The 14,799-nt window shown below is 36.5% G+C and overlaps 1 protein-coding gene across 3 annotated transcripts in view; it reads left to right on the plus strand.

Moving 5' to 3' along the window:
• Positions 1–14,799, plus strand: part of LOC135671496 (elongator complex protein 6-like) — a 28,483-nt gene that overhangs the window by 936 nt on the left and 12,748 nt on the right. Inside the window, exons 2-5 of one of the 3 annotated variants that reach the window (XM_065179664.1) lie at positions 3,419–3,509; positions 3,667–3,878; positions 3,958–4,104; positions 5,828–5,969. In XM_065179664.1, the coding sequence (XP_065035736.1) occupies positions 3,419–3,509; positions 3,667–3,878; positions 3,958–4,104; positions 5,828–5,941 (564 nt within the window). In that variant the 3' untranslated portion in view covers positions 5,942–5,969. Of the gene's footprint in view, positions 1–3,418; positions 3,510–3,666; positions 3,879–3,957; positions 4,105–5,827; positions 6,071–14,799 lie in introns of those variants that run through there. The other 2 variants (XM_065179666.1, XM_065179665.1) reach the window with 2 other exon arrangements.

The following is a 14,799-nucleotide window of genomic DNA, read 5'->3' on the forward strand; positions in this document are numbered from 1 at the left end:
CCTTTACGTTTTAGTTTTCCCTGTTTCTGTTTTCCTTGAAGACTTGGAAACCTAGAATTTGGTGATTGAGTTTTTTTTTTTCTTTCTTTTTTTCTCTAAAACATAAACTAAATGTCGATTTTTGGCACAGATAAGAGAGGGAAATATGAGAGAGAAAAAAAAAAGAGGAAGTTGGAATAAAAAAAGCATTCGTTTTATCTAGCTGCCCATTTGTTAACATTTCATATTAACATGAAGCTAGATCTACTATGCATTGTATCTTGTTCTAAGATTTCTTTAATTATAGTTATAAAAAGACACTTGATCTCTTGTGGCTTTTTTACTTATGTGGCGTATCTTCTGCATGTTGAATCTTAGAAATTATTTTTGAGAAAATTTACCCTAAAATCAATTTAGGTCTAAGGTTGAACTTTACATTATTTGACCAACTAAACTAAATGCAGTTATTCCCAGCTTATGCAATTATAATTCCCTTGACTGTATTTGTGCAACAAAACACACTTGGCTTTGAAATTATCTTGGAAAGTTCTAGTTTAGAGTTCTTATTTACTCTATTTTCATCAACCAAAACAGTATGATGTTTCCTAATCATCATGTTACATGAAACTTAATCTCGGTTATGTATAGTAAAACCATCTTTATTTGTATAAATGGTGAGGATGTATGATCAATCTTGATGCAACACTATAATAAACAGAATTGACTTTCTCACCTCTTACTATTCTTGAATTTTTAATTGTATTATCATAGCTAATTGCAGGTGCCGATGTTTCTTTTCTTTTTTTTTCTTTTCTGGAATCTTTTTGTTTTTAAATTTGGTTGATGAGTAAATAACTTCTGCGGTTAAATTTTTTGGCACAAAATTAAGAGTATTTAATAATCATTGTTTTTTTAAAGTTTGTTTAATCACATTTTGAACTTTCATATCATGTCTTATAAATTTATTTTGGTATATTGTATATTATGTTATTTGGAATAGCTCATAAACTTTGTTTTTTTTTTTTTATATATTTAAATGTTTTCTTCCTTTCATTTGGTACTTTCTATTTTCTTGATATTAAGTGCTAATTGAAAATGCACCTCTACTGCTCAATAGGAATATCTTAATGTCATGCACCTCTAGCTTACTTGCATAAAGCTTGACCACATAACATAAGTTGATGGTGTTTTTTGTTATAGAAATTGTAAGAGAAAAAGAGAAGTAAAGTCGAAGAGTTATGGACTAACTAGAACTATTTGTGGAATTTAAAATGTGAAATATATACTATAATTCTGGAAATACTATATATTTCATGAAATAGCTTTCTCATGAAAATACAAACACAAAAGTATATGTTGTGTGATCAAGCTTTCTCATGAAATAGCTTCAAGGTTCTCTGGATGAAATTTTATCAAACACAAAATTAAGAGTTGTTTGTCAATCATTGCCTTTTATTTTAAAGGTTTGTTTAATCACATTTTGAACTTTCATATCATATCTTATAAATTTATTTTAATATATTGTATATTATGTTATTTGTAATAGCTTGTAAACTTTGTTTTATTTTTTGTTTAGACAATAAAATGTTTTCTTCCATTCATTTGGAATAGCTCATAACAGTAATTTAAAAAACGCTAGATGCCAAAATGCACCAAGGTCCCAAAACAACCGAGGCGCTAGGCGCTCGCTCGAGCGAAGTGAGGTGCTTTGAAATATTAAAATATAAAAAAATATAATATAATTAATAAATATTATTATTTAAATAAAAATATGATATTAAATTAAAAATCTACTATTAACAATATATTACTTACTGTTAACAATAGTTAGAGGGGGAGAAAAGAACTGTTAATAATAATAGAGGGGGATAACAGGGTCATTGAGAGTGAAAACCGATAGTGGAAAGTGGTAGCAACAGCGGTGAGAAGCTGGCAGCAGCATTGATGGAGGATTAGTTTAAGACAACCGCAGTAGTGTTGCAAACGGTAGCAACGACGGAAGCTGCGGATAGTAGTAGCAGCTGCAGCGGAAGCTCCAAAGGGCGTCCATCGGTGGCAAAGGAACCTGTGGTCCTCTCCCTCAACAATGGAAGGAACTGCACATGTAGTGACAATGGAAGGAAGCTACGGGCTCTTGCTAGGCCGTCGGACCCGTCCGTTGGCAACAGAGGAAGGCTCGATCCGTTGCGTCTTCGGTGGAGGCAGCAACAGAAAGCGTCAGCGGGGTCGTGCGAGTATGAAGGGTGGCTTTTGAGAGTAAGAAATTGTGTTACTAACTACTGTTGAACCAATCCAAACATAAAAGTCTGGTTCGGTTGCCTTATTTGAACTGGGTGCTCGCTCGAAGTGTCTGACACCTAGGTTCGGGCGAGTGCCCAAGCGGCGCCTCATTGAAGCACGTCGCCTCGTCCACACACGAGGCACTCGAGCCTTGCATCGCCTTGCCCGAGCACTTAGGCGAGCGCCTGAGCACCTATTTAAATCACTGGCTCATAATCATTTAATAGACCCCAGATACTTCTCGCACATGGTCTTCACCATGTAACAGTTAAAGCTTGCCTTATGAGATTAATATTTGTTATTTATTCAATACAAATTTCTTGAAAATGTTTCATACACCAGCTAGATTTTTTGAATAGCGCAAGTGCTTTTGACTAGAGCACAAGCACTTACATGATGAAGATTAAAAATTCATGGCTTTATACTTCTCTTATATGGAGAATTGTTTAAGTATTATTTTGTTAATAGTTAACTTTATCTTGACAATATTTTTTTGTGTTTAAACTTTTTTTTATTACTACATTTGTATGTATCCTTTTGTGGTCCAGATGCTGCACACTTTATTTTTTTGTTTTCTTAGATTTTTGTTCCTTATTTACTTTGTTTCCTGAAATATTTTGTTTTTATTTTGCTTCTTATTGTGATATCTACTGACTTTAATCCCTTCCATTAAAATGTTTCTGTAATTTTCATGTTAGTCTGATGCTATTGCAATGTTCTTGCCACTTAGCATTATTCTTGAAACTTCTGAGGATATTAGAGATGAAAGATGTCACAACTAGCTGGCATTCCCAGTGTACTCTCGATAGGATCTGCATTTGTATATGTTTAGAATCATATTTATATGCATTGGGAAAAATAGGACCAAGAATCCGAAAAGCTAAGCATATTTAATATACGCTTCTGTATAGTGTATAATATATTTAGAGTTGAATTGGAGATACTAGTAATGTTTATTCCATGGCATCATTTCTATAATGCTAAATAATAGAATTTCTTAATGCTCTTTGTGTTGATTAGTGTTTGGTTTTGAGTATATACGTTTCCTCTAGTTTGTGATGGTCTTGCCTGATCCATCACACTATTTATTGTCTTATCCTGTCACACAGCATATTATTATGATGTCAGCAACCTCATTAGCATTTCTTGTTTTATTCAGGGATGCAATCTATCAGTACAAAGGAACAAGAATAAACTTCATTTTATTGACTTGCTTAATTTAGAGTTTCTAGGCGAGCGGAGGCTTTCAAGTATGCTCCTGACTTTCAATCATTTTACCATTTTTTTCTTGCTCTGTCTGTTCACTATGATAGTATACTCCTGATTATTTGCTTGTTAGAATCTTTGTTGCATGATGCGCTGATCCGGTTTCATCTTTTATCCATTCCATTTATACTTCAATCGCAGATGAAAAGGGTGAAAATGACATAGAAATTGGATTTATGGATTTGTATAATAGAATTTTAAGGTCTATAGAAGCTATTAGGTCAAAGGATTACAATGGAGGCTGGACGACTATTATAATTGACGATCTCTCTCATTTGGAAATAGCTGCTCATGGCTCTGCCAAACACGTGTTGGACTTTCTACAGTACTGCAGAAGCCTTACCTCTGAAATGGTAAAAATAGATGATTTTTCTTTGTGTCCAATAATTGATTCTCACTATTGTTGCTAAGTTGCTTTGATTCAACAATTAGGACTGCTCTCTAGTGATTCTGAATCATGAAGATATTCACTCAAGTGATGAAGCTCTGCAGATGCTTTCACATCTTGACTACATCTCTGACATTCTGATAAAAGCAGAAACTTTATCTACTGGTATAGCTGCTGATGTCCATGGACAGGTAAATGCAATTCTTAGTAACATAGGTCTATATATTTGTTTCACCAGTAAATATCAATAGATTTTCTTACCCCTGATGCCTTGTCATTTACATTATTCTGGTGCTAATGTTTTCAATGAGGTACTTTGTGGTCAAAGTTGTAAACCCTTTAATTTTTTAGGAGATGATGTCTGTTTCTTAGTCATTGTGCCAAGCAATAAGTTGATTTGCCTTCTTACCATTTTTCCTACACATGATATGTATGTCAATGCTGAGAATCATTGATGGCTGTTGTTTCATGTGATTCTAGTGTGATAAGTAGGATGTTTGTACGGGAACAATTCATTCCATGTGAGTTGGGATAAAGATAGGATTTTTGGAAGCAATATATCTACCTTTTTCATGATAGTCATACCTTTTTATTATACTGTTTTGAGAAATGGTATTAGACATGGAACAGACTAGCTGGTTGAAGAAGAAATGAATGATATAAAAGTGAGTCGCTTAGTTTGGACATGTAATTTGAAAATCTGAACTAGAGATGCACTGTAAAAATGGCTGAACTAGAATATGAATTGGTGAAATGTTGTAGGAAACATATAGGAAGCTCCTCCAGGAAAACTCTCATAACCTATTGCCTTCAAGTTCTAGTAGTATCCCATTTTCTTTCAACATGAACATGTTGCTGAATCTTTTTTTTTTTTAATTTACATTTCTTTTAAGTAAAACATATTAATTTAGGGGGTCTTTTGCAAATGTCACAAATTGCCATATGACAATGTATCCTATGATCCTACATTGGTTTCATAGTGTTCCCTTTTTGATTTTTCAACGAAAAATTTAGAAGACAAGATGTTATTTTTTTCCTAAGAATCTGGAAAATAACTTTTAAGAATTCTATTGTTCCTAGCAAACAAACCTTGGAAAAGAAGTTTTCTAAGGAATACCATCTTTCTTTTACTTTTCCGTGGAACCAAAATGCACCCTACTCAGAATTTTATAGAAAACCTAGTGACTGAAAATGAAAACCTAGTGACTGAAAATTTTAGAGAACGATTCCAGTAGCATCTGGTCTGACATGGTAATGTAACTTAACTTTTACATGTGTCCATTTTAGTCTTTGTCACTATCATATTTTATCTTCTTAAGTTGACTTTAGTAAAATTCATATTTGTAAATTACCCTTGCATCATCTATATCTTATAATGCAGATGAGCATAAATGAGCCTTTGATTTTCAACCCACTTCTATCTCCATCAAATGCCTTGCAATTACCAGGAAAAGTAAAAAATTTCCATTGACTGTTAACGTTGCTTCAGTATGGTATATAATTTCTATAATTACATCGATATGTTCCTGTTGAAACTTATTAGTTGGGTTTGATAACGTCGCTCTTGAGTAACCTAGGTTTTTTTGGCATATTGTATAGACCATATGATTTCTATAATTACATCAATATGTTCCTGTTGAAATTTATTATCTGGGTTCGTTAATGTCGCCTTCCTCGAGTAACCTAGGTTTTTTTGGCTATACTGTATAGCCGAATCCTACTGCAACATGTTGTGTTTTGTTCTTAAAAAGTGTTTTATTCAAACACATGGTGAGAAATTGCACAGCATTTATCTTTTTTACCAAAACAGTTTCCATTTGGAGGAGCATAGTGCTAAATGAATAATCTTGATTTTTCTCATTTTAATTGATCTACCTGGTAGTAAATACTAAAGAATTCGTATCATTGTAACAGATGACTGTCATAATCAAGGATGCCCCAGGAGGGTTGATCAAGAAACTTCATAGTTTCCAATTCAAAGTGAAGGAGAATGGTGTCGAGTTCTTCTATCCCGGGAGTCGATTCTAAGCATGTTTGCAATAAGTTCCTACTAAAGGTACCTCTCTAGACATTTATCATTTTGGACATAAATGCCATAGTAATGTAGTATGCTTCTATGTTTGGAAACATACGTTTGAGCATCCATCGGTTTGAATAGTCTGGTCGACAGAGTGGTGACTAACTGTTATATCGGTGGCCATGGATGATGTTTTGGAGGATGCTTGTCAATCAAATCGCGGAACTTTCTCAGGTCAACATGACATGTGAAACCAGCATTGTAACCTAACGAAATCAATCAGGAAGCCCGAGAACGATCCGAAATAAGAAAAGAATGGTTTCATAAAGGATCAAATGCAAGGCAAAAAGGATTAACACTTATTTAAGGGTTTGGTGGCTGGGTCAATAAATAGGATAACCACAATATCAAACATTCGATATGCACTATCTAGTGGGGTTGACAATCTGAATGCGTGCTTGAGTGATTGACCTTCGTACGAAGGATTAAATGCTTTTACGCGAGAGATATCAGTAAATTATTGAGCTAAAAATATTAAGATACATGAAAGAAGAAGAGTGTTAATAGTAAAAATATTGAGATACATAAAAGTGAGAAAAATACTGAGATAACTTCTTAAGCAACATGATAACTCACCATCTTTAATCTCTTTCTTAAGCCATTCTATTAGCTTTTCACCACATCTTTATGAAGGCCAAGAAACTCTAGCTCAAGATTGAGGAAAAAAAAAATTCAATTCATCTTTTGTTATACCTAGGGGTTTAGTTTTGTTTTTATTTAGTTACTTTTGAGTACCTTAGACTTTAAATTTATTTTTAATTTTTGATTAAATTTTGTATGAATTTCTTATGATTCTAAAACCTCTAGTATTATTTTAATCTAAGATTGATACATAAAGTTATTATGGTCCCAATATGAGGAACTCATAATCTCTTATTTTTTTAGAAGAGATTCTATTCGAGCTAAATTGACCCACTTACCAATATGATTAGGTTATAACATTTTGATATATTTTCAAAAGTTTCCTTAGGGTTACGTGGGATTTGGAATTGAGTGAATATTACTTTTGTGCACCAAGATACGAGATTTATAAATTCACATAGTCCCAACCCAATTTTGACAAAACATAATATGTGTTGGTAGTTGAATTAGGACGGTAGTTTAGCCTCCAAATAATTATATTTTAAGTTAAAATTTGATGTGTATTTAGTTTTTATATCTCTTAGTTGTCTAAAAAATTTCATAATAATTCAATATCATTTGGGTAGATAAAACAGTAAAGTAAAATTTTTTAATAGAATTATGTGATGGTTTGATTGATACTAACTAGTTCATTTAGTTTTAAAGTGAATTATTCAAAAATTGATGACGGATTCAAGATGAATTTTCAGATTGAGTATAGTTTATTTTATGATAGATTTTATCAACTTTTTATAGATTATTGTAATGAATTATTATAAATCAATAATTCAATGGGTAGAGTTCTTAATTGAGATATCTTATGATCATATACTCTGAATTTGATAAATGAATTGCTTTCTATCCTACTCGATTATTAAGGAACATGGTCTTTCATTGATATTTTCATTTTTTATTTCAATCAGGTAAGTGTAAGTTTAATTCACTATAAATAGTTATTGTATAAATTATCTATATAATGTATTTTGGAAAACATATTTTGAATTACATAATCATCATGAGCTAATCATGAGCTAAATATGGATGTATATATTTTATAAACATAAAAATATATGAATTATGATCAAAATATATTATATGCATGCATATAAAAAAATATGACAAATTGGAAGGGGAAGTACTGGAAGTAGATCGGTTAAGGCTAGAGAAGGTCGATCTCCTGAAAGAAATACAAAGGTTTGGAAAAAGAAGAACTGAAGAAAGCGAAGAAGAAGAGAATGAAGAGGCCCTTGTTCTCTTGGAGGAAGAAACTCAGAAAATCCTCTCTATGGAAACAAAGGAAACGGGAGGATCAAGAAGATCTAAGAATATGCTCTTCAACTTAAAGGTACATATGGAAATTCTGAATATTCCCCCTTTTGAAGTTAATGCTATACTAGATACAGGTGCTACCACTTGTTGCATAGACGAGAAGGCTGTACCAAAAGCTGCAATAGAAGAAAACCCTTATGTGGTGCATTTCAGTGGGATCACCTCCAAAACGACAGCAAACAAAAAATTAAGGGGAGGCAAAATGACTATTGGGAACAACACTTTCAGGATTCCTTATACCTATGCGTTCTCAATGAAGCTTGGGGATGATATTCAAATGATAATAGGATGTAATTTTATAAGGGCAATGCAAGGAGGAGTTAGGATTGAAGGTAACACGGTTACGTTTTACAAAAACTTAACGACTATTAATACTTTGCCCTATATCTCAACAGCCGCAGCAATAGAAGAACTAGATTTGGAAGAAGATGACTATATCCAAATCTAGGAGGCAGTATTTTACTCTGCAGAAGCCCAGCAAAGCAATGAAGATATAAGGGCCAAGTTTGGAAGCCTACTAGACTAGTTAAAAGCCCAAGGTTATATTGGAGAAGATCCCCTCAAACATTGGAAAAAGAATAAGATAACCTGCAAGTTGGAAATTAAGAATCAAGACTTCGTGGTGGAAGACAAACCCCTTAGACATTTAACACCACAAGCAAAGGAAGCTTTCTCCAAGCATGTAAAAGCACTACTAGAAATAGGGGTTATTAGACCAAGCAAAAGTAAGCACCGTACTACTGCTATAATTGTTAATTCAGGAACCACGGTGGACCCCATAACAGGAGCTGAAAGAAAGGGGAAGGAAAGGATGATTTTTAATTACAAAAGGCTCAACGACATCACCGAAAAGGATCAATACAGCCTTCCTGGTATCAATACCATCCTTAAAAAGGTCAGCAATAGCAAAATCGCCAGCGGAAAGTACAATCCGATCAAGTCCACTATAGACGCTGAAATGCATGCAATCATGAAAACTCTGGAGGCATTGAAGATTTACTTTCTTGATAAAAGGGAAATTATCATCAGAACTGACTGTCAAGCAATAATAAGCTTCTTCAATAAATCCACTCAGAACAAACCATCTAGAGTTCGATGGATGTCCTTTGTAGACTACATCACTGGAAGTGGCGTGGAAGTCAAATTTGAGCACATCGAAGGAGATAGTAACATTCTAGCCGACTCTTTATCCCGACTAATAAATATTTTGGTTGCAGGATGGCCGAACGAATCATTACTCCTCCTAGAAGCCACTCAAGAAGTTCAAGCCAAACCAAACCCCAAGGCCGCTGCACGCCTGAATCAACTAATAAACCAGGTGACCTCCTCTTGCAATACCAACAAGAAATGGATAAGCTCAGAACCAAGACACGTGAAGGACTCTCATTTGACGAAATGGGACTATCTGAAAGAAGACTCGGAGCAATTCAAAAGGAAGCCTCCCGACAAGCATGTGAAGCATTACAACAATTCATAGACATCCACCTAATCAAGACTGAAGAGTATCAAAGAAGGAGCGGTGGAAAAGACAACTGGTACAGGGACTGGTTACCAGTTGTTCTCCAGCAGCAACAACAACTGGAGAAGGCTCTATCTCTAGCAAAAGATGTCTCACAAAGGACAACTAGCTTTAGCCTTTAGAGGTAAGACCTGCAACAACTGGAGCATCTACTTTTCTTAGCCGCCAAGTAAAAACAAGTTGCGTGGGGTAGAGCATATGCTTTTCTTAGCTGTCAAGAAAAACGAGTTGAGCCTCGGGGAGCCACTCGTAGTGTCATCAATAATTGTACCAAGGAATATGCTTTCCTTCAGCAGGAAGCTTAGTAGATATATCAGATGAAGGGATAAGAATGCGATGGGGCCCAATGAGTACCCGGTTCTATCCTCTTTTCTCTATATATCCTCTAGCTCAGACTCTTGCAAGACATCGGTCGAAAAACCAGAGTCTTACTTGAGAAGAAGTCTAAGTCCAATCCTTTGTAAGCATTTTAAGCTTTCTATAGTTCTTTGTATCTTGGTATCTTCACAACATACAATAACGAAGAACTTGGTATCTTCACAAGAATTTTTCAGCTTCCCCGAGCAAATTTTCAATAAACTCCATTTTTGCTAGAGGATCTGTAAATCCTTGTGAAGATACCAAGTTCTTCGTTATTGATTCCCACCTCATAAATACTTCATCAAACATTCCCAGTTGGGATGGGATTATAAATATTGCTCCCTACTGCTGAAAGGCTGAAGGGAGGTTCCAGGCTTCTGAAAAGTTCTTTGCCTTGAACCTTGGTTGTCTTGAATGCCCTTCATATTCTGGCCTTTGGCTTGTGGATTCTATATTCACAGCCGGAGGGTAATTTACTGGTCCCATGGTTGAGTCCGCCGGTGGCCTGTAATTTGACACAGCAGATGATGAATATACCTGATGAGATAATTTTGCTAACTGGGGGTATTCCATTACTAGTTCTTCTTCCAGTCCTGCTGCAATTAATTCCCTCTGAGGCTTTCGAGGATACGGTATCTCTACTTCTTTTTCTGAGATATGGGTATCTTGAAAATAGGAATTCAGGCCTTCGCGTAGTTCCTCTGCTTCATCTTCACTACTACTTGATAATTGAATATTGACAGCTATTGTGTGGCTTCGTATTTCTTCTTCATCGCTGAACGTTTCATCATCCACAGTGTTATAGTGGATTCTGCTGGATGTCGATGCTGCTTTATAATTATCAAAACTGATCGAAATCCTTCCGTCAATTAAGTTCCTGCTCCTGAGCTCAGCAGGTTGCATGGGGATTGAGACTTGCGTTGGTCTAATCATCCAGTCTCTTCCTCTGATTTCTGCCGTGGAATAACTTCTACCTGGTAGAGCCCTTATGCCATGGCTTGTTAGGTAATCCACCACCCCTGAGATTTCATAAGCAAAGGCGACATTCGGGGTATTTGAAAGCCGCCCTACCATTCCTCTGGTAATTAATAAATTTGCTTCTCCATTCTGCCATGTGTCATATCCACGGGTTAGTATAGAGAGTTGTATATTGCGGTAAAAATCTCCTACCGTCATCATAGTATCTGGTACAACATAGACCAGTTGACTTCCTCTGGTCAAGTTTACTTCCATGGTAGCAATGATGGACCTATCATCGGCCCATCTGTTGTCTCGGAACACTAATAGCGCTAGTGTCCCTTCTTCTTGCCCGTGGAGTGTCTGAATCCTTGTTTGTAGGATTCCAAGATGAATATATCTCATCCCGCTCCTAATTAGTTGGTCAAAGCTTTGTTCTTGTATGAAGGCCCTGTCTTCTTGGTTATTGGTGACCAACATAGCTTCTTCTGATCGATGCGTGTAAACCCTGTGGTGTGCATCGTCCCTCCTTGAGTGATACAGTATTTCAGCTGGTGCTATTGCAGCTCTTTCCCTCATGGATAATTGTAGCTGTGCCTGAGGGTCTATTTGTTGCTCCAGAACTTGTATGTTTGAGTCTGGGTTTCTGGAAATTAGTTGTCCCAGTCGTCTTCTAGCGTTGAATATTCTCCTCTGGTTTCTTCTGTAGTTTCTGATCTGATCTTCTATAAGAGGAGTTGATGTGGATACCTCTTGGGTTCGCGTTCTGGAAGTCATCCTTTTGCTTCCTGAAAGATCTTTATAGGATCCTTAAAAACCAGGATTTTTCCTTTCGTCTCTTTAGGCCTTTCTGAAGGACCCAGGTTAAGGTTTGCCAATTTGGTAATAAGTTCGTCTGGTACTACTTGGGATTGTATTATTTTTTATTGTTGCAATTCCCGTATTGTTTGTAGTTCTGTCCGTATTCCTTTTATGTCTTCAGCAATTTGTATCAGAAGTTGTATCTGTACGTTATGCTGCTTGATTACGGCGACCTGGTGGCTGAGAGTTCCAGGAAAATCACTTGTTTTGAGAAAACCAAGTGATGGAGGTTCAATGGATTCAGTAGCTTTGAGGGCCTCTTTGTAGGATTCGGTGCCCCTAGAGGATATATGGCTCATCCAAAGATCTGTTTCTCTATTTTGGATAATAGAATTTCGATCCTTTGGAGTTTTTGATCTAGGTTTTGTGATAATCGTAGGGCCTCCTCTTCAATAAGTTTGGGTTGCTTAGATATTTCTAACACTAATTTCTGAACCTCGGATTGGGTGAGGGGCTTATTTTCAATGAATAAAGAGGATAGCGTTTTTACTGAAGATTCGAGATTTCTAATCCTCTTTTCAAGGTTATGGTTTTCTTCAAGCAAGAGTTTGAAGTTTCTCAGGTTTACTCGGCTTGATAGACAGGTTCTGTCATAAATAACAGAGATGTTATGAGCTAGTTCTTTCTTAGTGGGTTTTGTGGTCTCTGCTAGATTCAGATAGTCAAGATGTGAGGTATGAGAATCTGTATACCACTTTTGAATAGCTTCCTCCCAAAGTTTAGACATATACTAAATATGCATTGTTTTGGATCTACTTACGTTCTTAACCCTGAGGGCTTGCGTCAAAGGTCTTACTGCAGTTCCCTGACCTGATTGCCTTCCTCGGGCTCCTCACAGGTTTAGATTGTAAGAGATATTATTATCAAGCACATTTTAGCATAAATGTCATGATAGTTTGGTTGGAAACTATATCAAAACAGCATACAAACTAGCTCTGATACCAAAAGAAAGCGGAAGCTACCAAAAGTTTGTAAGAAATGATAAGCACAAAGAACTATAGAAAGCTTAAAATGCTTACAAAGGATTGGACTTAGACTTCTTCTCAAGTAAGACTCTGGTTTTTCGACCGATGTCTTGCAAGAGTCTGAGCTAGAGGATATATAGAGAAAAGAGGATAGAACCGGGTACTCATTGGGCCCTATCGCATTCTTATCCCTTCATCTGATATATCTACTAAGCTTCTTGCTGAAGGAAAGCATATTCCTTGGTACAATTATTGATGACACTACGAGTGGCTCCCCGAGGCTCAACTCGTTTTTCTTGACAGCTAAGAAAAGCAGATGCTCTACCCCACGCAACTTGTTTTTACTTGGCGGCTAAGAAAAGTAGATGCTCCAATTGTTGCAGGTCCTACCTCTAAAGGCTAAAGCTAGTTGTCATTTGTGAGACATCTTTTGCTAGAGATAGAGCCTTCTCCAGTTGTTGTTGCTGCTGGAGAACAACTGGTAACCAGTCCCTGTACCAGTTGTCTTTTCCACCGCTCCTTCTTTGATACTCTTCAGTCTTGATTAGGTGGATGTCTATGAATTGTTGTAATGCTTCACATGCTTGTCGGGAGGCTTCCTTTTGAATTGCTCCGAGTCTTCTTTCAGATAGTCCCATTTCGTCAAATGAGAGTCCTTCACGTGTCTTGGTTCTGAGCTTATCCATTTCTTGTTGGTATTGCAAGAGGAGGTCACCTGGTTTATTAGTTGATTCAGGCGTGTAGCGGCCTTAGGGTTTGGTTTGGCTTGAACTTCTTGAGTGGCTTCTAGGAGAAGGAGTAATGATTCGTTCGGCCATCCTGCAACCAAAATATTTATTAGTCGGGATAAAGAGTCGGCTAGAATGTTACTATCTCCTTCGATGTGCTCAAATTTGACTTCCACGCCACTTCCAGTGATGTAGTCTACAAAGGACATCCATCGGACTCTAGATGGTTTGTTCTGAGTGGATTTGTTGAAGAAGCTTATTATTGCTTGACAGTCAGTTCTGATGATAATTTCCCTTTTATCAAGAAAGTAAATCTTCAATGCCTCCAGAGTTTTCATGACTGCATGCATTTCAGCGTCTATAGTGGACTTGATCGGATTGTACTTTTCGCTGGCGTAGGCACATACCTTTTCAGTGTTTCTGGGGTCGTGTTTTTGTTTTTTCCATTTACAAATACCTCCCCATCCTTCCATGCATCCGTCCGTTTCAAGTATTATAAAACAGTCTTCAGGAGGTACCTCTAGATCAGGGAGATTTTGTACCAGGCTCTTAATCTTCCTGATTAGTTTCCAATCTTGCTCATTCAGCCTTTTCTCGCCAGTGGGGCTTGTTTTTGAATATAACGGGCCTAGAAGCCTGCCCAGGTTGGCTACATAGCTTCTTGCATAGTTTAGAATTCCCAGCCATGATCTGAGGCCTTTCTTGGTAGTAAGGTCTTCTTCCTGATACTCTGTGATTCTTTTAATAATATGGGGTTGTAACTTGATTTTGGAGTTCCCCAAGACTGCTCCAAGAAATTCAATTTCTCTTACTGCAATTTTCATCTTCGTTGGGCTTAAGACAAGGCCGTTTTCTTGGCATATTTCTAACATTTTAGTGAGGTGTTGCCCATGCTCCTTTTCGTTCTCTGAGAAGACAAGGATATCATCAATGTATACTGCAATGAATTGTTCAGTACCTTTGAAGCAGCTATCCATTTTTCTTTGGAATACAGCAGGGGCATTTTTGAGACCAAATGGCATTGTAAGCCATTCATACAGTCCTTCAGGAACCCAGAATGCAGTCCATTCAATGGAATCAGGGTGCATGGCGACTTGGTGAAAGCCCGATTTTAGATCAAACTTTGAGTAAATTTTGCTATTGCTGACCTTTTTAAGGATGGTATTGATACCAGGAAGGCTGTATTGATCCTTTTCGGTGATGTCGTTGAGCCTTTTGTAATTAAAAACCATCCTTTCCTTCCCCTTTCTTTCAGCTCCTGTTATGGGGTCCATCGTGGTTCCTGAATTAACAATTATAGCAGTAGTACGGTGCTTACTTTTGCTTGGTCTGATAACCCCTATTTCTAGTAGTGCTTTTACATGCTTGGAGAAAGCTTCCTTTGCTTGTGGTGTTAAATGTCTAAGGGGTTTGTCTTCCACCACGAAGTCTTGATTCTTAATTTCCAACTTGCAGGTTATCTTATTCTT

The sequence above is a fragment of the Musa acuminata genome, unplaced genomic scaffold, assembly GCF_036884655.1.
Source record: "Musa acuminata AAA Group cultivar baxijiao unplaced genomic scaffold, Cavendish_Baxijiao_AAA HiC_scaffold_1139, whole genome shotgun sequence".
Taxonomy (NCBI): Eukaryota; Viridiplantae; Streptophyta; class Magnoliopsida; order Zingiberales; family Musaceae; genus Musa; species Musa acuminata.